Below are 20,590 nucleotides of genomic sequence, written 5' to 3' on the forward strand. Positions count from 1 at the left end.
GGACAAGGCTTGCTTTGATTTCTGCCCTTTCTGGGACCAGGAGCTGGGGACCCAGGCCCAGCTGCTAAGCTCTACGTTGATTTCAGTCTGGCCCCGCTCACTAGCAGAGGTGCAACTGCCAGCAGCAGCTGAACTAGAGCCTTAGGAATGCTCTGGACCTCTGGGGGTCACCTGGGGCCTGGAGAGGCCATTGGAGATCCAGATCTGTGCCCCAGCTCGGCCACCAACCCGTGTGGGGTCTCAGGGAGGTCATGACAAACATTTCGTTAGAGAACGTTCTGGAATGCCTGCAGGCAGGACCCTCAGCAGGCCATAGATGAGAAACAGAGGACGCTAGCCTATTTGCCTTCCACAGCCTCAGTTTCCCTATCTGCTTGGTGATTCTGCACCCTCAGGTGAAGAGAAGCAAATGGAAGCCTCTATGTGAATGAGAGCGAATATTATGGTCTAGTTTTTCCCCAGCGTTCTCTTCTCTCCGCTCCCCATTGTTTTTCTCCACTGACCTTTTCCTCCCCTGCTTTCCTGTCCATCTGTCTACCTCTGGGGGGTCCTGTGGGGCCACCTCCCCCTCCAGTTCCCCCAGCCCTGCTTCCTGTCTGGACTGGGGTGTTTATACAAGAAATGCCTATGGATGCTTTGGAGGTCATATTTCACCTGGTGCCTGACTCGGCTTTCCTGCAGCGCCTGTCCGTCCAATGGCCCGGCCTGAGGGCCTGTCTGATCTCCCTCCCTGGGCCCAATGTTTTCCTTGGTCGGTGCTGACCAAGTGACGCTTTCTTGGCAGGGTGTTTTTCTGAACTGGCCCCAGATCCTCCGAGCCCCGGTGTATTCCCAGGGATGTGGTGGGCTGGGGTAGGGGCTGCTTTCCCAGCCACAGCACCAAAGGGGTTGGGGGTAGGGTGGGAGTGGCTCTGCCCTAGAAAAAACTAGAATAAATGGGGCACGCCAGTTGAGCTGGTAACTGTGTTTCCTGTTCATTGTCTCACTGAACCCCACAGAATGTCACCTCTGTGACAGCAGGACTCCCCAGAACCTAGCACAGTGCCTCCCACACAATAAATAGTTGTAGAACAGACGAGTGTATGTGTGATGTGAGGGGGACACCTTCTGAGGCAGGAATGTTATCTCTATTTTATTGGCAAGGAAACTGAGGCACAGAGATGTTGAGGAGCCAGCCTAAGGCCCCACAGGTAATGAGTGGTTAATTGGGAGCTTACTGTCCAATTTTGTCAGAACCTAGTGCATATTCCTGCCCCAAGCTGGGAGGTCCTCATCCAGATCTATGGCTTTGTGGTCAGCAAGACAGGTAGGTTGGGAAGACCTTTCAGGGACATACTTGAAGCCCCCGTGATTGCCTGTCACTCTGATGTTCCACTTTTGAGCTACCCTCTCCCTGCCTCTCCCCCTTTTCCTACCCATCCTCTTTTGTCCTGGAGACACTAGACCCCCATCCTAAAAAGAAGATGGAGTCTGCACCCACCTCTGTAGAGCAGTTTTTGGCAAGACTCTTCCCTCCTTCACCTCTCAAGCAGATTCTGACTGCCAGCTTTGTGCCAGGCCCTGGGATGGGCACGGGAAGTGCAAGGCTGGGAAAGACATCATTCTTACCCCTGGGGGTTTGTCCACTAGCTGGAGCCACATAAAATGTGAGACTGTGTATTAGGAATATTTACAAAATACTCTGGAGACATTTAACTATTTCACTGCCTGAAAAAGTTAGGGAGGATGACACAGAGGAGGTAGCTTTCAATCTGGGTCTTGCAGGTTGAGTAGGAGTTTGCCTGTTGAATAGAGTTTGTTTTGGGGGTGGTCCATTCTAGGCAGGTGGAATAGCAGCACAATGGCACTAGAGAGGTAAACTGGGATCAGACTGAGGACTTTGAATGCCGGGCTAAGGAATTTAGTCTTTTTCTAGTTACCAAGGAGCCAAGAAAGGTTCCTAAACAGCATTAGCTTTGACCCACTTTGCACATTAGAAGGGTCACTGTGGCGTTGAGTTTGTTGCCAAAGACACAGAGTTGACTTATGGACCAAGAGAGCTGGATGGCCTGTGGGATCCCAGGAGTCTGTGGTTGAGGCAGGTGGAAAGATGAATGTGGTGCTCAGGAGACACGCAAGGCCACGGATAAGGACATGCGAGCCATCCTCAAAGCAGTGGGGGTGGAACATCTAGGAGGGCATGTAGGTGAGAACGGAAGGAGCTGGCCCAGAGGGAGCGGCCACAGAGGTGGGAGGCAAACCAGAACATGCAGCTGGTAGAGGGTGGCCGGTGCGCCAAACACTGCCATGGAGGGGTCGAGAAGGAGCCGGAAGGGGTGGCTGTGGGATTTGGGCGTCCTTGGAAGGCAGCGGCAGATGGTGCAGGGAGGGCAGGCCCCATCTTCTCCACCTGTGACCCGCACGGAAACCTGAGGGATCGGGGAGGGGCTCGGGGAGGCCACAGGCAGCCTGGCTCTTCATCCCCAGCCTCTCCTCCACCCCCTTTGTCTGCCTGGCGCTCTGGGTGGGCATGCGCGGGGAGGCTGGCCCGCTGCCAGCAGTTCTTCCTGCCGCGGCGACAGGAGGGAACTGGCCCTAATTGAGCCTTTGTCAAGCCTCCCACAGAGCCCTGGGCACTGAACACAGCGGGGTCTCTGACTCTGTGAACTCCCAGCCAGAATCCCACAAAGTAAAATTACAGAGGCAGGTCCCGCACACTGCTGCAGCCTGGCCACACTTCTGTACCCCGTCTTGTCCCGCCGTGCGCTGCTCCCCGCATCCCCCGTTGACTTGCTGCCTGTCCTGCAGGCCCCAGCTCAGAAGCCATCTCTCAGTAATCAGGCTCTTTCTCCGCACCTCAAACAATGCCATGCCTTTTGCGAACACGCCCCCGCTTAATCTTCCCCAGACCCCTGCGCCGTGGTTGTGCTACTCCTCTCACAGATAAGAAAACAGGCTCAGAGACATTAGGCGACTGAGGTTGCCACAGCTAGAGACCCAGAGCCAGGATTCTCACTGAAGCCTGTGCCCTTCGCCACGCAGGCCCCTCCTGGGCCCGGCAGTGCCCGCAAGTAGGCAAGTCCAGTCTTGTCTCCTGTGATCATGGCTTTAACATCCAGCTCTGATTTCTGGGCTTGGGGAGGGTCTCAAGGGCGGCAGGACAGGGCGGGTGACCACCAAGGTTTGCCCAGCACCTTGCGGTTTATAAAGCTCTCTGATATCTGTGATCTCCTTGTCGTCTTTGCTTGAGCCCCACGAGTGATTTTTTTCTTTTTTTACAAATAAAGACCTCACTGTATCCTGGACTGACCTCAGCCTCTTCTCCCCGCCCACCCCGTCTCCCCCAGCTTCCCTGTCCCTCCCACCCCCAAGCCAGAAAGCTGGGCATCATCCTCACACCTTTGTCTGCTCTGTCCCTCCAGCCAGCCCGTCGGGCACCAGGGCTGAAGAGGCTGCCCCCAGATGTCTTTCAAGCCACAGCCCCTCTAGTTCAAGCCTCAGTGGGTTTCCTAAAGGGCGCCTGGAATCATGTGCTGTCCGGGGCGATGCCAGCCGGTCCTGCCACCGAGCTCTTCCATGTGCCCCTCCCCCACCTTTCCTCTCTCCCCCATCCGCTCCCCCTGGCCTAACCCCTGATGACTGTCCCCGCAGTCTTCCACCAAAAGCTTGCGGACCACCATTGGGGAGGCGTTCGAGCGGCTGCACCGGCTGCTGCGTGAGCGGCAGAAAGCGATGCTGGAGGAGTTGGAGGCCGACACGGCGCGCACGCTCACGGACATCGAGCAGAAAGTCCAGCGTTACAGCCAGCAGCTGCGCAAGGTGCAGGAGGGGGCCCAGATCCTGCAGGAGCGGCTGGCCGAGACCGACCGCCACACCTTCCTGGCCGGGGTGGCCTCGCTGTCGGAGCGGTAAGTGAGGCGCGGGGGGTGGCTCGCGGAGGACGCAGTCAGCCCCATCCTCGTCACACAGTTCTGGGACATGGGCCGTGTGCCAGAGTCTGGGCTAACGAGGCTTTCTGCTTTAGAGTTGTTCTCTGTATAATAAGCAGAATCATATAGAATATTACTTAGAGGGCAACGTTATTTATATTTCAAACATATATTGTTTATAACATTGATATTGTAGGTAGTAAATAATATTTACATTATTATAATCTTCTTAGCGCCCTTGGAGACAAGTTACTGCCGCCATCCCCATTTCACACCTGTAGGAACAGGCACAGAGAAGCTAGATCACTTGGCCAAGGCCCCTCATCTAGTGTTTGGCAGAGCCAGGATTCAGCTGCATGTCTCTCTGGTCCCAGAGCCACCTTTCATAATAACCCTTCATTATTGGTCTGTTGATGATCAAGCCTGATAGCTAACATCATGTATTCGGCGTTGACCGTGAGCCAAGCACTGTGGTAAGCGTTTTACGTACATGACGCCGTGTCATCCTCACAACAAGCCTGGAAGGCAGGTGCTATCTCAGTACCCATTTTAAAGTTGAGGAAAATGAGGCTAGAGATGGAGGAAGTGGCATAAGCAGACACTTGACTCTGGGGCTGGCAGACTCGACATACGTGACCTCGCCCTTCGTCAGCTGCCCCGAAGGTGGCTGTAGGGCCCCCAGTGTTGGGACCAAACTCCAGCCCCCAATGCAACCTGCTGTCCTGCTTTCCTTCCAGGCTTAAAGGGAAAATCCATGAGACCAATCTGACTTATGAAGACTTCCCAACCTCCAAGTACACGGGCCCCTTGCAGTACACCATCTGGAAGTCCCTGTTCCAGGACATCCACCCAGGTAAGGCCCTTCCTGCCCATCCCTGAGAGCACCCAGGAAGAGGCAAGGGTTAACATGGGCAGGAGCTAGGGGGCTATGTCCCCACCCAGCTGCCTGCTCTGAATACAGCATGGGGGCAGGGCAGAGGGAGGAGGAGAGTTTCTTGCTGAGCACCTGCTGTCTTCTAGGACCTGTGCTGGGCACCCGCATGATCACTCAGCTCAGTGAATCCTCATACAGCCATCATAAGGCCATTAGTATGTCCATTCTCCAGATGAAGAGACTGAGGCCTTGGGCAGTTCATTCATCCATCCTACAACACATATCACAGCATGCACTATTCTAGGTATTGGAGATATAGCAGTGAGCAAAACAGGCAAAAGTCCCTGCCCTCATGGATCTTACATCATAGGGAGAGAGAAAATGAAATTAATAAGTGAAATCCATAGTTGATTAGAGAAAGATAAAAGATAAGGAAGGGAGCTAGGGGATGTTAGGTCAGAGAGTGATTTTAGGTAGAAGGCCCAGTTAAAGGATCTCACCGGTAAGGAAGCATAGAAGTAAAGGCCTGAAGGAAGAAGGAGAGTGATCCATGCAGGTTTCTGAGGGAAGAGTGTCCCTCGCAGTGGGGATAGCAAGTGCAAAGGCCCTGAGGCAGGAGCAAGCCTGGCATATTCAAGGAACAGGGAGGAGGCTGGTGTGGCTAGAGTGGAAGAGAGTAGAAGGTGAGGAGGTCATGGAGGTGGCAGTGGCCAGACCCTGAGGGCCTACGGGCCAGTGTGAGAACTTGAAATCAAGTTTCACTCAGATTTCATGCTGAGTGAGATGGGAGCCATTGGAGGGCTTGGGGACATGCAGTGGCATGCGCTTAAGTTCCTCGAGGCTCCCTCTCGCTGCCAGGTTGAGAACAGACCGAAGTGGATGAAGGGTGGAGGCTGGGACACTGGTTAGGAGGTTTCCACAATACTCCAGGCGAGCGATGGTGGCTTGGAGTAGGGTGATGGCAGTGGAGGTAGAGAGAAGTGATCAGATTTAGGATATACTTTGAAGGGAGAGCCAACAGGATTTGCTAATGAATCAGTTCTCGAGTGTGAGAGAAAGAAGACAAGGAAACTACAATGATGCAGGCCGAGGTGCCCGGAAGGGCAGAACTGTAAGCACGTGAGGTCTGCCATACGGATGAGATGTCTAAGTGAGGCAGATGGGATGACTAGTACTGTGGAGGACAAGTGTCAGGGCCGGCGATGTCAGCGTGTAGACTGTATTTAATGAGCCTGGATGACATCACCTAGGAAGTGAAAGAAGAGAGACAGGGCTGCTCTCAACTTTGAAGCCCTGGGGCACTCCCAGATCGTAGGGACAGGAGGGAGACCCAGCCAAGGGGACCGAGAAGGAGCAGCCAGAGAAGTGGGGCGGGGAACCCGGGTATGTCCCGGAAGCCAAGTAGGGAGAGTGGCTGAGGGCAGCAAAGGCCACTAGGCCAGGTGGGAGAACCCGAACTGACTGTTCTCCAGCAACATGCAGGTCTTCGGTGACAAGAGCTTAGTGGAGCCGCAGGGGCGTAAGCTGGATAGGAGGCCAGCCAAGAGCAAGTGGGAGGAGAGCGAGTGGAGACAGTGAGTGGAGACAGTGCTTTCTATTTCTAAGGCAGGCGTTTGATTTAAGGGACGGAGAGAGAAGGTGGCAGAGGCCGTTGAAGGTGAAAGAAGTAACAGTCTATTTGTGGGTGATGGGAAAGACCCAGTGGAAGGAGGGTAGAGCTGAGGGCGAAGGGCAGAGAGAGTGGCCGGGGAGACGGCCAGGAGGGGGGTCTGCTGCGGCCTCTGCTGGGAGCCCAGACAGCTCATCTTTGGGAGCCCAGAGGAGGGGGAGTAAATGGGCAGGGGTGGGAGCTTGAGAGGATTCTCTTCTGATGGCCTCCCCTTTCCCAGTGAGGTAGGAAGCAAGGTTGCCGACTGAGATGAGGATGGGCAAGAGGAGTTGATGGGCGGTTTGCAGAGAGAGGAGAAGGTCTGAACAGGTTTCTAGTGGAGGGAGTAGACCCTGGGACCCGAAATCATACAACCTACAAAGGCACCATGTCCTTTAAAGGTGAGACAAGGCTATAAAGGGGAATTCTCCCTAAGAGGTAGGCACTATTATCCTCATTTCTTCAGTTGAGGAAAGAGGCACAGAACCGTTAGGAACTTGTCCATGATCACAACCTGAAAGTGCTACAGCCAGGATTTGCACTCAGACCTCTCAGAGCCCAGAGCCTGGGCCCTTACCTACTAAGCCAACCAGGCATCCTCTGTCCTCACGCCAACCCAAGAAGACAGCGTGGGAGACTGAGGCTCAGAGAGGCTCACTGATTTCCCATAGTCACACAGCAGTCAGAGCTCTGTCCCCGTGCCTGGATTCATTCTTTCGACCCACAGACACTGAAAGTCCCTCCAAGCATTTTCAGGGGTCAGGAGAAACAGATGGGCAAACAGACCCTCCCAGACCTTGACAGCCCAGTGGGACAAGCTATGACGAGGGACTCACACAGGGCTGTGGAAACCCCGAGGGGGAAACAGGAGGCTCTGGATGGGGCGGGGCAGGGCAGGGACCAGGAGAAGCCCTCAACAGATGATGTTTGAACTGAGCACTGAAGGCTGAGGCTTTTGCAACTTGGGGAAGGGTGGGGCCTGGTGGGGCCTCCAGATTGTCCCTGGTGTGGGGAACTGCATGGGCAAAGGTCATGGGGAGGGCAGGAGTGTGAGGGATCCCAGGATGTTCATGATGGGGCCTTCCAGGGAGGGATGGAGAGGGCAGAAGACATCACTGGGGGCGTGAATGCTGGACAGAGATGGGGCTCCCCCGTAGGTGACTGAAGGCCCCATCTGATACATCATTACCAATTTCCCAGAAGCGAAGGGACAGCGCCTAGTACTCTTAAATCTGGATCTGTGCCCTCGTTGCCAAAAGGGGCAGCAGTTTGGGGAAGGACCCGTTTTCCAGCAGACTGGGTGGGACTCTGGGCTGTCCTCTTGGGGTACTCCTCGCCTCTCTGTGCTCCTAGACTTGGAGGGACCGCCACCCTGGGGCCCAGCAGGGGGAAGGCCACATGTGGGTGAAGCAGAATAACTCAAGGAGGCAAGAAGCACGTCCCCAGCTGCTGACCCAGGGAAGCCCCTCAGGCAGATGGTCTCAGGAGCTCTCTTTGTCTCAGCTGCCACCAGCTGGATCCTTGTCACAGCTCAGAGAGGCACTCCAGGTGCCTCAGTCTGACAGTCAAGGTCCTACAAGACCTGGGCCCTGCCCTTCTCTCATCCTCCCCCTCCCCCGCCCCCATAATACTCAGCGACATTGATCCATCTCCAGGTCTTAAATGAGCCGTATTCTTCCTCCTCCACTTGCACACATGCTGCTCCCTTTGCCTACAACCCTCTCCACAAACCTCAGTCTTTGATGACAAACGCCTACTCCCCTTCACATCCTAGTTTACAAACACCTCCTCTGAGAAGCCTTCCAGGATTTCTTTAGGTAGCCCTGGGCTTTCCTGGTCTCACTGTTTTGTCAATGTCTGTGTAGCTGTCTGTCTCACTAGGCCATGAGCTCTGAGAGGTCAGGGCTGGGTCTAATTCATCACTCTATATCCCTAGAAGCCCACACAGCAAATGTTTGTTGATAAGTAAATAAAGAAATGAATGAGTGCTAGGCTCAGTTCTGATACTGGAATAGTGTCATAAAGTAAGTACTCAGTAAATAGTTTTGAATGGAACTTGCCACACATCCTTGAACAAGTCATTTTCTCCTCTGAGCCTCAGTTTCCTCCTCTGTAAAATCAGGATGCTAGTCCCTTCTCAAGTCCCTTGCAAGTGAGCTCATGGATGTGGGAACTTGCTGGTTGCTCCAGGGCAGGGTTTCTATTGACCTTTGAGGCTGGATAATTCCTTGTTGTAGGGGGCTGTCCTGTGCATGGTAGGGTGTGTAGCAGCATTCCTGGTCTTTACCCAACTAGATGCCCCCCTCCCCAGTTCTGACACCCCAAAATGTCTCCAGACATCGCCCAATGACCCCTGCGAGGCAAATTGCCCCAGTTGAGAACCACTGGCCCAGAGAAAACTGTCTGTGGAAGAGGGGCTGAGGGAGCAGTAGTGTGTGCCCTGAACCTCCCCGGCCAAGGACACAGGTCCCTGGGGAGTTCAGAGAACAGTGACCTGCTTAGCCAGGCCCCTTCCTTTGTCTGTAGGGCCTGTGAAGTCACTCTGGCACCAAGGCCCTTTATGTCCAGATGGGAGGGGCAGGCGCCCCCAGGGACCTAGCCCCTGGATTCTAGCCGCTTCCTGCCTGCCGGGCTTCCAGCAAGGGCTTCCTATTGGGTCACCTGAGAACTCCATTTAGCACTGGTCACTCCCCTTGCTTCCGAACCTCCAGTCTCTGCCACCACCCACCTCCTGTCCCACCCTTCAGCTGACATTGGAAACCCTCCCCCAACCGCCCGGCCAGATTGTTCCAGCCCCCCAGCACAAACTTCCTCCTCAGCCAGACCTGAGGACACCAGACACTGCCTTCTGTGCTTCTGCCACCTCCCTCCCCTGGGCTGCTCGCTCCTTCCCCCTACTCGCCTCATTCCAATCATTTCGGCTTCCAGGGTGTTCGCCTCCTAGCTGTGTACCCCAGGGCAAATCACTGCCCTCTCTGAGCCAGTTTTCTCCTCTGTAAAACAGGGATGGGGAAGATGTGATTGATCTCCCAGGGTAGGTATAAAGAATGAAATAAAATGATCTATTTGTAATAATAATCCTGGAACTTAGTAAGTACGTGATACCTGCTTATGATGATGATGGTCATGACTCATCAGATGGTTCCTCAGTCTTGCTGAGCAGGCTTTCTGGGGCCACATTAAGGAAAGAATGTGGTGTGAAAAGACCTTAGCTCAAGTTCCAACTGTACTTCCACCCCGAGTGGCAGCTCGGGCAGGCCACTTAACTCCAAGAAGTGTCCCTGGAGCCTCAGTTTCCTCTTCTGACAAATGGTACGGTGATTTGCACTCCTGGGGCTGCTGCAGCGTTCCCAAGAGCTAGTGGGTGTGAGCACGATGACCCGGAGGGCCTAAATAGGTGGGAAGCCTGAGGCAGCAGATTTTGTAAGAGCTGGTAGTATCTCCTGTCCTGTCAGGCTTTGAAGGGTTGAGCCACTGTCCTTGGAAACAGAGAGGCACCAGCCACCGACTGCCAAGCGATGGTGCTGGACTAGGGGGTTTCTCTGCTACCTGGGCCATGTGGGGTGGGTTGACGATGGCCAGCAGACTGTCCATGTCCCTCCCTCAATGCCTTTGACCTCGAGGTCTCAGGCTTAAATGGACAGAGAAAACACCTGGAGACCAGACGGGCTGCTTCAACAGCTGCTTTTTGTTTTTATATAACAGTGTCTCTGGACCTAGAAAAGAGCTCTGAGCTGTAACATAGTGAGCCCCAGGGGACTGGTTTGTTTCGCTGGGGTTTGGCAGCTCTCCCACGGATAAAGGCTGGGTAGAGGGACTGCCAGTCCCCATCCAGCGACTGACATCTCAGAGGGGGAAAAGGTGTTGCCATGTCTCCTTCTGGGTCTCTCTCTGGTCTGAAGACTGTTACTTCTGCCACCCCTAGCCTCACGAAGGGTGGGAAGGGGGCCTGGGAAGACAGAACCTCTATTTATGATGAGATGGGAGACCCTGGAGGTGGACCCCAGCCTACCCTTTGGGGGTATCAAAGCCTCTTAAGAAGCAGGCCACACCCTGTGCCTAATAAGAACACCGGGCCCCTCCCCTAGCCCTGCCCCTGGGAGGTTGGGCCCAGAACCCAGTTACCGGGCCCCACCCCCTGGTCCCGCCTCCGCTGCCAGCGCTGTCCAATGACCAGCAGACTCCGCCCCCAGGCCCACCCAATGAGTGGCGGGCCCTCCCCTTACCCAGTCCCCTGCGCTTCAAAGCAGTGAGGGTCCACGCCCAGGAGCTGGCTCTTAGTGCGGTCAGGATTTCCTCTGTACTGCAGCCTCATCTCTGTGGGCCCAATCTCAGAGCCACTGAGATCCCACTTGGCTGCCTCCTCGAGCGCCCTCCCCACTCATCGGTGGCACTGGAAGTGGCCACGTGGCCCTCCATGAGGCTTAAGAGTCTGGGGCTGAGCACCCCGACCCCACCCTCCAGCCCCTGTCCTTCTGCCCCGCGCTGCAGTTTCTGCCTGTTGCTGACCTCCTCAGTCATCCTGAGCACCCCGGGTTCCCGCGTGGCACTCAGGACGGCGCTGCCCACACCTTGGCTTTGTGCCTGCTCTGCCCCCTGCCACAGACGCCTGAGTGTGACCCATATTCCACAGCCAGTAGGAGTGGCCCGTCTGTATCTAATTAGATTCTTCTTGCTTCCCTAGCCTCCGCTTCACACACACTTCCTACACTTCCCTCCAGCTCTCACCTCCCGACGCCACTGTGGGGATTCCCACATTCCATGTGGCAGGAGCTTCTGGTTCCGGCAGGCTGCACTGTGACCACTCGGACAACAGGGTGGAACATTCAGCCACTGATCCAGTGTCTTCCTTCTCATTGCTCCCCCTCTTCAGTGTCTCTGGATAGAGAGCTGTGTTTCCATTGACCCCTCTATTCATAGGCCTAATTTTTCCCATTCAGCCCTCTGAGTTCTGAGAACAGGAAAGGAGAATGTAAAATGCAAAACTAAATTGACTCCTAACAGAGCTCGTGGAAGGAGCCTGATATAAGTCAACGGTGAGCGTTGTTAGTGGGTGTGTGAACAGGAGCGCAGTGCAGAAACTGGTTCCTGCTCCCTGTTGGGGCCAGTTGCCACCGCTGAGGTGCTTTATTTCTGTGCACGCATGCAGCCAACAGGGGTGACAGAGGTAGGGGGTAATGCTGCAGCCAAGTGGAATCATGCTTCTGCTCCCCCAGATAAGGGAAGGGCCAGAGAGCAGCATGAAGAAATCCTTTGCTTCTTCAGGCAGGATTCCTTCTCCTCACCCTTCTTCGCCTCTGTCTCGCTCTGGCCTGGAAATGGTCATCCAGGCTCAGGAGGGCCACTTCCAGGTTCTCTCATCTTCTGGCTGAACATTCGCTCCCTCACGGAGGAAAGAGTAAACAGAGACTCTGAGAGCCAGACCTGCTAAGCCAGCGTGGCCAGCCCAGAGCAGGATGACCCAGCTGTGCTGCCTGCCCGAGAGCAACACAAACAGGGTCAGTGTAATTTGGTGAGCCTTTCTGGAAACCTTCACCATGCCTGGCTCTGTGCTGGGCACCAGGCACACGAAGGAGAGCCTAGTTGGATGGTACACAGCCCTTGCCCTCCTGGTGCAAATGGGCGTAAGATGTGGGCGCAGGAGACTGTACCCCTTATAGAATCAGGAGAGGACACGAAGTTAAGGAAGCTCAGAAGAAAGAGTGAGCACACCTGCTGGGCAACTAAGAAGGCTTCCCAGAGGATGGGCCGAGCCACATGCAGGGGTGATTACAGCAAGCAGACAGGAGTCAATGGAGGAACAGTCTGAGTGGAGGCTTTGGGGCTGAGTGAGGTTGGGCGGCATGTGACAGGGAGGTTGGAGGAGAGGGCTGGGGCCAGATTGCACATGGCCTTGATTAGTCCTCACTCTGCCACTAGGTGCTGGGTGACCTGAGATTAGTCCCCTGTCCTCTCTGGGTCTCATTTTCCCCATCTGTCAAATGGAAGAGTTGGCTCAGAATTAATGGTTTACGGCTCTTTCAGACCTGTCACCTACATTTCCTAACAAATAATTTGTAATGTCTGAAAGATAATATTATATATATGTGTGTGTGTGTGTGTATATATATATATATATATATATATATATGTACTTGAAATTGTATATATCCACATTCTGATGATAATATAAAGGAAAAATACATGGAAATGATTTATAAGAAAATATTGCACATATCAATCTTTGGTGCTCAATATAGCCACACTGGCAAACATAATGAAGTAGTCAGGTGTTCACACCATAGGTAAAACACCATTCTGCCTCAAATGTGGCCCCAAACAGGTAGATTTTATGAGTCAGTGGCATTTTTCTTAACAGATGTATTTTCCCCAAAAGTGAACAATTCTCAATGAAGTTCTAAACAACACAAATTCAGTCTCCCCTCAGTTTCCATGGTAGTAGTGTTCCAAACTACTCAGTGTATTAAAACTGTACAAAAATTATATCCTGTTCGTACATAAAATGGAGTTAAGATGTAATTTTAGGTCATTGTAAAAAAGTTTTTCATGAATGAAATGAATGTCTGGTTGAGCATTTGGAAATTTCTGGGTGGCAAGGGGGTCGCGGGACTGCCCTGTGCATTTCATTCAGGGCGTTTAGATGCACGGATCCCATCTATTGAGAAACCCAAACACCCCCACACGTGTCCTTATCCCCACCAGGGTGATTACCAGCACTTGGATAATCTTCAAGCTCTCTCAGCTTTGAAGTTCCCTAATTCTGGATTTCATTGCGGTTTACCAAACAAACTTTTGTGGGGCACCCACTATGTTCCGTACCCCAGGCAGTCACAGTCCCTGCTCTGCTGCAGCCAGGTTTAAATCTGGAAGGACCTTGGGCATCACCCTTCCATTTTACAGAGGAGGGAGCTGAGGACCAGAGAGGGCAGGCTAGCATTCAGCATCACACAGCCTCCTGGGGACCAACCAGAACGCGGCCCTCAGGGAGGACGGCAGAGTGGGTCCACAGCCTTCTCTCCACTCACCTCCTCTCCCTCCTCCGTCCCCTGCAGTGCCCGCCGCCCTGACCTTGGACCCGGGCACTGCCCACCAGCGCCTGATCCTGTCCGACGACTGCACCATCGTGGCCTATGGCAACCTGCACCCACAGCCGCTGCAGGACTCGCCGAAGCGCTTCGACGTGGAGGTGTCGGTGCTGGGCTCCGAGGCCTTCAGCAGCGGCGTCCACTACTGGGAGGTGGTGGTGGCGGAGAAGACCCAGTGGGTGATCGGGCTGGCCCACGAGGCGGCCAGCCGCAAGGGCAGCATCCAGATCCAGCCCAGCCGCGGCTTCTACTGCATCGTCATGCACGACGGCAACCAGTACAGCGCCTGCACCGAGCCCTGGACCCGGCTCAACGTCCGCGACAAGCTTGACAAGGTGGGCGTGTTCCTGGACTACGATCAGGGCCTGCTCATCTTCTACAACGCCGACGACATGTCCTGGCTCTACACTTTCCGCGAGAAGTTCCCGGGCAAGCTCTGCTCCTACTTCAGCCCCGGGCAGAGCCATGCCAATGGCAAGAACGTGCAGCCGTTGAGGATCAATACCGTGCGCATCTAGGGCGGCGGGGGGAGCCCCCAGACGCCGCCTGCGCCGCGGCCACCCACAGGAGCGCGGCCCAGGGGAGGAGAGGCCTGGACTCCGGTCCAGCGTGGCCACCGTGAGGTCTCAAACTGCTTGTTTACCCTTCAGCCTCCGTTTCCCGTCTATAAAATGGAGGTCGTGCTCCATGATTCGTAAACTCTATCAGCATTGATGTCCTGTAGTTCTGACCTTGATGGGGAGGCAGCTTTGGTCCAAGGATGTGATGTGGCTTCTCCTCGGGGCAGCCTCTGCCCAGCCCTCATCCCCATCCTCTGGGGGTGGGGGGCAGGGGGACCACCTCCCTATGTCTCCCTCCTGCCCACGCGCCCTGATCTCAGGATGTGTCAGAGTGTTGCCAGCATTCGGCAGCCCGAAAGATACACAGGAACCCTCTCATGCTCCCACGTCTAAGACTTGCCCCTCGCTAAGCCATGGGCCATGTTACCCTTGACCCCAGCCCACAGTGGACCCAGGCAGTAGCTGGTCCTAGGGGTTGCCCGAGAACCCTTCTACCTCCAGACCAAGAGCTTTATGGTTCCTGTTTTTCCCACTGACCTGCAGGTAGAGATGATGTTGTGACCTGTGGGAGGCACCAGTCAATGAGCCCACGTTACAGTCACTGTGGCACCACCTTCCAGCCCACGGGTGGAAAAGCAGGATGACGGCACGCCCCGGGCCCGACGCAGAGACCAGTAGCCTAAAGGCAGCTGCAGGCCAAGCATCACTGGGTGATGGAGGTCCCCAGAAGCTTGGATAAGGGTCCAACCAGGCCTCTGTGACCAGACTAGGGTGCAGGGAGCGGCGTCTCGTTCAGGACCTGAGCACTGGGACAGGCTGTTGGCTGGGACCTCCCATCAGGCTTGGCATCTGTCTCCATTCGGATCCTGTTGCAGATAACAAGAGCTGTTTTAGCTGGTTTAATTAGACAGGATTTATTATCACATCCTTGATGGCTTTGCAGAATCATTGGAAGGACTGGAGGAGCAGACTCTGCTAGATTTCCAGGAATAACTCCCAGCCGCCAGATTCATCATGCCTGTCCTGATCAGAAACGCTGCTCCCATCTGCAGGAAGCCACCGAATCAGGAAGCCGAGGACCACAGAGCTGTGCTCCCTCCCCTTCTGGCCATGCCAGCAAATGGATGTCATGAGGCCCGCCTCTCTCCCACTCAATTTAATTCCCAAATCCCAATCTGGATGAGGGGCACTGTTGGGGAAACACAAACCCGGCCCAGAACTTTGGCAGCAAGGGTGTCTGGGAAATGGATTCTTCTTTCCAGGCCCAGCCACACAAAAAGGGCGCAGAGGGAAGTGAGAGCAGATGCCGCACAAGCCGGTGCACAGGGGTTCACCTCCAGGTCTTGGCCTTGAAGCAGCAGAGCCTCCAGCTGTCCTGCTCCCTGGCTCTGGCCCTGCCCAGGGGTGACAGCCCCAGGAGGTGGATCTGCAGGCGTGGCCGAAATGTCTCAAGCCTCAGCTTTGCTTTCTCAGCCAGAGCCTAGATTTGGAGCTCATGGGGTCCCTGACCACACTCATCCCAAAGGAGCCAGACTCGCTGAACTTGGGGGGCTCCCCTCGCAACTGCTGCCCATTGGCATCCCTCTCAGGCGGGAGGAATCCTCAATCTCACCCCGCCCCTACATCTACCAGAATCTGGGCCACCCCCAGCAGTATTTTTATTTTAAATGTTGCCCATTTTATGAGTTATGATGAATTTGTATTAAATTAAAGTTACAGAATGTCAGTGGTCAGTTCCATTTATTTTGAAAAAGGCCCACCTTTTCTCTCCCAGGCAGTATACGTATATTAACATGGCTAATCCACAAAGCAGCCCTACTGAGTACGTAATATTATGCCCATTTTACAGAGGTAGAAAATGAGGCTCAGAGAGAAGATGTGACATACCCACAGTCCCATGTCCCACGCCGGTAAGGGGCAAAGCTTGGATTAGAACTAAGTTCTAAAGCCAGCACTTACATTACAACTTACTAGTCAGGGAAGACTGGCAGTCTGCCTGGAAGAGGGGTGAGTGGTAGCCTTGGGAGCAAAGGGGAGCTCACGAGACAGTGTCATGGTCTCCTGAATTCCACAAACCTGGGCTTGAACCCAGGCTCCGTTACTGTATGACTTTAGAGAAATGACTTAACCTCTCTGGGCCTCAGTTTTCCACAAGGAAAATGGGGATAATAACACCCATCTCATGATCTATTGGTAAGCTGCAAAGTGCAGTGCACTTAGGGAAGTCCTGCCTCTCACTCCAGCTGCCTCCCAGAGTCAGTGCCCTAAGGAGTCTGACCCTAAGGAGTCTATCTTCGTCCTTAGACCTTGTGTGGAGAGTGGGACCACCTCGGCCAGTAATGTCCCCAGGTCTGCTGTAGAGAAGGCGGTCCATCCTACCTCTGACTGGTGGGGAAGGAGTCTGGCCAGGAGTCAGGCGGGGGCCTGAATATGGACAGATGAGCCGTGCACACTGTAAGTGGCAAGGCCCTGGGGCCCCACAGCTGCACAGCACAGCAACCTGGGAAACAGGAGTCCTGAGCCTCGTCTTAGTTCTGTGTTGACTCTTTCTGTACCCTGAAGCCCCTCTCCTCATCTCCTTACCTGCAAATGAGGGAGGTCACACTGAATGCCCCCCGAGGCCTCAGACCTCTTCACTTATACCTGGAACTAGGGAGAGCAGAGAGGGAGTCACCATAGTCACTGAATTGTTTGAGGTTCTAGAAAGAGGGGCATGAACAAAGATTGGGGAAATTAGCAGGAAAAGAGGGAAAGGTCTCTGATTGGTTGATGGAGAGCACCCAGTTTGGGGGGAGGTGATTTTGAGACTAGAGTATCCCCAAGCCCCCTACCCCACCTGAGGCTCTCAAATCTCTGTGGCTCCCCCAAAGCCATGCCCCTCCATCTTTGCTCAATGGATCTCTCTTCTGGGGGAGAAGCACCCCCTCCACAGTCCTTCCTACCCTTCCCCCACTCAGCCTCAGCACGAGGTCCAAGAAGTGCTGGCCACATTCCAGTATCCACTTCCCATTTCCCAGTGTCTGGGAGTAACTATAGGGGCCAAATTTGCACACCCAACTCAGGACTCTGGGAAATCAGGGCATCTCCAAAGGCATGAAGTTTCCAAAAAATTCCTGAATGGAAGAATCTGGGGTTGTCAGGCTGATACCAGGAATCCCCTGTTTAACACAGGCAAGCAAAGAGGGGAGGCAAAGGCATTACAGTCTGGGGGAGGAAGAGGGATCAGCAAAGACCTTACCCAGAGCAGGAGAGAACTGTATCCCTATTTGGATCCCAGTTTGCGGTCAGCAGACAAAGTGCTGGTACTTATCTAACATCAAGACAAGCCTGGGAGGTTGGTATCATTTTCTCAGTGTTTGAGTGGAGAAACATCACCTCCCAGGGGACCCGCAAACAGTACTCAACAGAGCTGGAAATCAGACCCAGGCCCATCCAAAGCTAAAGCCAAACTCTTCACTGGACCTCCCTGGGAATGCTTCTCAACTTTGAGGACTACTTCAGTGACAGGCAGCAGAAACCAGAACTGGGTCCCCCTGGGATTCAAAGTGGGACCTTAACCCTCCCTCCACACCATTGTGCATTTGTGCAACTGTGAGTCAAGTCTCAACTTCGAGCCAAGACTCATGTGTCTCTCAGGGTCAGGGGTAGACTCAAGAAGGTACTATGTGACCCTAAGCAGGTGCCTTTCTCTCCCTGGGCCTCAGTGTCCCCATCTCTTTTGGGGAGGGGCTAGGGATTCAGTTAATTGATTGCCAAGGTTCTGGCTCTGATTGTCCAGGATTCTGTAAGTCTAATGCAGGGTTTGTCCTGCTCAGAACCTAACAAGGCCATTAGCTCTGGGTCTTTCTCTCTGGGGTGGCGGCAGGAATAGAAAACAACAGAGATAAGGTCTCTCGGCAGCACAGAGCTCAGCTGGAGAGGTCGTTCCAGGAGGCTGACCGCTCCCACCTGGGCAATATTCCTGGCTTCCTCTCATCCTGCCGGGGTCCTGACTCTGTTCACCGTCCCGAAACACTCCACCAAGAGGTCAGTTGCAAAGGGCCATGTCAGAGGCTTAAATGAAGGGGGCTTGAAGAGGCGTGGTGGGGGGTGGTGGGTGCTGGCCAAGGTGCTGAATCATAATTGCCCACCAGGGCGTGGTTATTTCTCCTTACTCTGGGACACCCATGATTCTACTCTGTCTCTCCGGGAATCCTGAACCACCCCCAAAGACGGGGTGATGGGAAGCAGAGCAGAAACAGATACAGAAAGAAAGAGAAATACAGTCAGGAGGCACAGCCCACCCCCTTCACCCTCCCTCTTCCTCTGTTACACTCCTGAAATGTCCTCCTCTGTCCCTTTCCTTCCTCCATCAAAACACACCCTCCTGTGTCCCTCAGGGTAACTGGCTTATCACCTGAGATGCCGTCCCCTTCCCACCGTATGCACATTCATAATAGGAGCCATTCCCAAAAGAGTGACTAGTGGTGGGATTTCAGGCACCACACCAAGCAGGAAGGTGAAAGTTTATAGGGGGGACAGGAAGAAGGAGGGGTGTTCTTATGACATTTGGGCAGCACGAGCAGCTGTTACTGTGTGGGCACAGACCCAACTAGACGTGGCGGTGGCTCCCGTGTACCTGGCCAATGCAATTGTCGCTCTGGCCCAGCCTTCAGCCCTCATTCCCCCCCCCCCCCGCCCCCAACAGCCCGACACAGGCTGCTGGTGACACGACATGGCTTTTCTGTTTCCAGGGGCTACTACTTGTAGAGGAGGAAAAGACTGCATATAATGGTAGAAGGAGAGCACTCAGAATATTAGGATTCCAAATGGAGCATGTTAAGCATATTTTGGTCCTTAACACCTCTGCTTTTGTGATACTTATCCCCCTGCCTAGAAAGCCCTTGCCCTCCTTTTTCTTCCTATTGATATTCTGTTTGTCCACCCTTCATGTCCCACTCAAGGTGCAGCTGTCCCAGTCTTTCTGACCCAGCAGAACTCAGTGCTCTGGGCCCCTGCAACACTATGGGTCTCCCACTACCACGAACATCTTGAGGCAGGCATCATGTTCCCCAGTTCTGCCCACTGGGTGCAGAGAGAGCCTCGAGAAATGTTTGCTGGCTGCAACTGGCTGGTGTCAAAGCTGGAATCACGAGGCCACCCGGCTCTAAGTTTGGGGGCAATCTTAGAGACCAGAGAAAGCTCCTTCCTAAAGATGCTTGGATGGAAATTGAGCCCCCAGAGTGAGCCCACTGACTACCCCACCACTCTCAGCCAGATTCTGCACAGGGAGAACAAGAGAGAGCCAGGGAAGACTAGGAATGTTGTTTGTTTGCCTTTTTAAAAAATTATAAAATAACTTCTGCTCATTGTTTAAAAATTCAAATAAATGTGAGACTATAAAGCAGAAAACTCCCTCATCTGGCTCCCAGAAGTCAACAGCTGTTAACAGTTTGGTTCAGATCCTTCCAGGCATTTTTGCTTATGCATAAACAAAAATAGAATTTTCTTTTATGAAAATAAGATCATTCTTCATGTTTCTATGTGTTCCGTGGAGTAAATTCCTACAAATGGAATTGTTGGTGAAAGGCTTGCTCGCTTAAAGTGTGTTGCTTTCTTGAGTAATTTTTTTTCTTATAATGTGCTTATTATAGAAAATTGAGAAAATACAGTCAAGATATACAAAGTAAAAATCATCCATCAGCCACTGTTCAGAGATAACCACTGATGGTGCTTTGGTGATAACATTTACAGTCTTTGTTCCCATGTGAGTGTGTTTATTTACAAAAGTCAGAACACAATCTCTTATTGCGCCATAGCCTATTTTTCCCCCTTAATAACAGACTGTGTTTATTTTTCCATGTTGTCAAATAGTCTTCTGCAGCATCAGTTTAACACCTTAAGGGATGTTTGATCTCAGAGCCCCTGGCAGCCTGCTTTCCCTGACCCCCATTCTGAGTAGGGAGCCTGCTGCCACAGTTGCTCCAGGAAGTAACCTGGGTCTGCGCCTTGCCTTTCAGAAAGGGAAGGCCCTGGGAAGGCCTTGAGCACCTGCCACTTCCACCCCTCCTGAGCTGAGGCCCCGATAGCCCACTCATGGGCACAGAGCCTGCCTGCAACTTCTCCAGCACTGCCCACTGGTGCAGTAAGTAGAACTCTACCCCTTTCCTCTGCCACTTTCTTGAACACTGGGCTCCTCTGATCACGGGGTATGGAGGGCTTGGGTGGTCCTGATTTTGAGGCAGAGGAGGGCCTCTGGGCTCAAGGGGTCGGAGGGAGTTGGAGAAAAGTGCCACTTACCCTTGTACTTCAGCTAGCTCTTCAGCCAGCTTTTCCTCAGGCTTATGGGATGGGGAAGGAACAGCTGCAAGCCCGTGCCAGCAGTGGTGGGGACGGAACTGAGCCACTCGAACATTTTACGGTTCCCAAAGCAAATACCCAGCTTCCTGCCCAGGCCCATGCTCTGCCCCAGGAATTTTCCAGCCAAATACTGTGGACTTGAGTGTGATCATAGGCAAGACCCTTCTCCACTCCAA

The 20,590-nt window shown here is 53.7% G+C and overlaps 1 protein-coding gene across 2 annotated transcripts in view; it reads left to right on the forward strand.

Annotated features, from left to right (window-relative positions):
* TRIM62 (tripartite motif containing 62) overlaps positions 1 to 15,801 on the forward strand; it is a 28,734-nt gene extending 12,933 nt beyond the window's left edge. The window contains exons 3-6 of one of the 2 annotated variants that reach the window (XR_004908637.2): positions 3,631 to 3,887; positions 4,646 to 4,761; positions 13,483 to 14,138; positions 14,619 to 15,801. Coding sequence is in view for 1 of the 2 variants with exons in the window: in XM_036065255.2 (XP_035921148.1) it covers positions 3,631 to 3,887; positions 4,646 to 4,761; positions 13,483 to 14,033 (924 nt within the window). In the remaining variant the exon portion in view is untranslated. Of the gene's footprint in view, positions 1 to 3,630; positions 3,888 to 4,645; positions 4,762 to 13,482 lie in introns of both variants that reach the window. The other variant, XM_036065255.2, reaches the window with a different exon arrangement.
* The last annotated feature ends 4,789 nt before the right edge of the window (positions 15,802 to 20,590 follow it).

The sequence above is a fragment of the Halichoerus grypus genome, chromosome 5 (genome assembly GCF_964656455.1).
Source record: "Halichoerus grypus chromosome 5, mHalGry1.hap1.1, whole genome shotgun sequence".
Lineage (NCBI taxonomy): Eukaryota > Metazoa > Chordata > Mammalia > Carnivora > Phocidae > Halichoerus > Halichoerus grypus.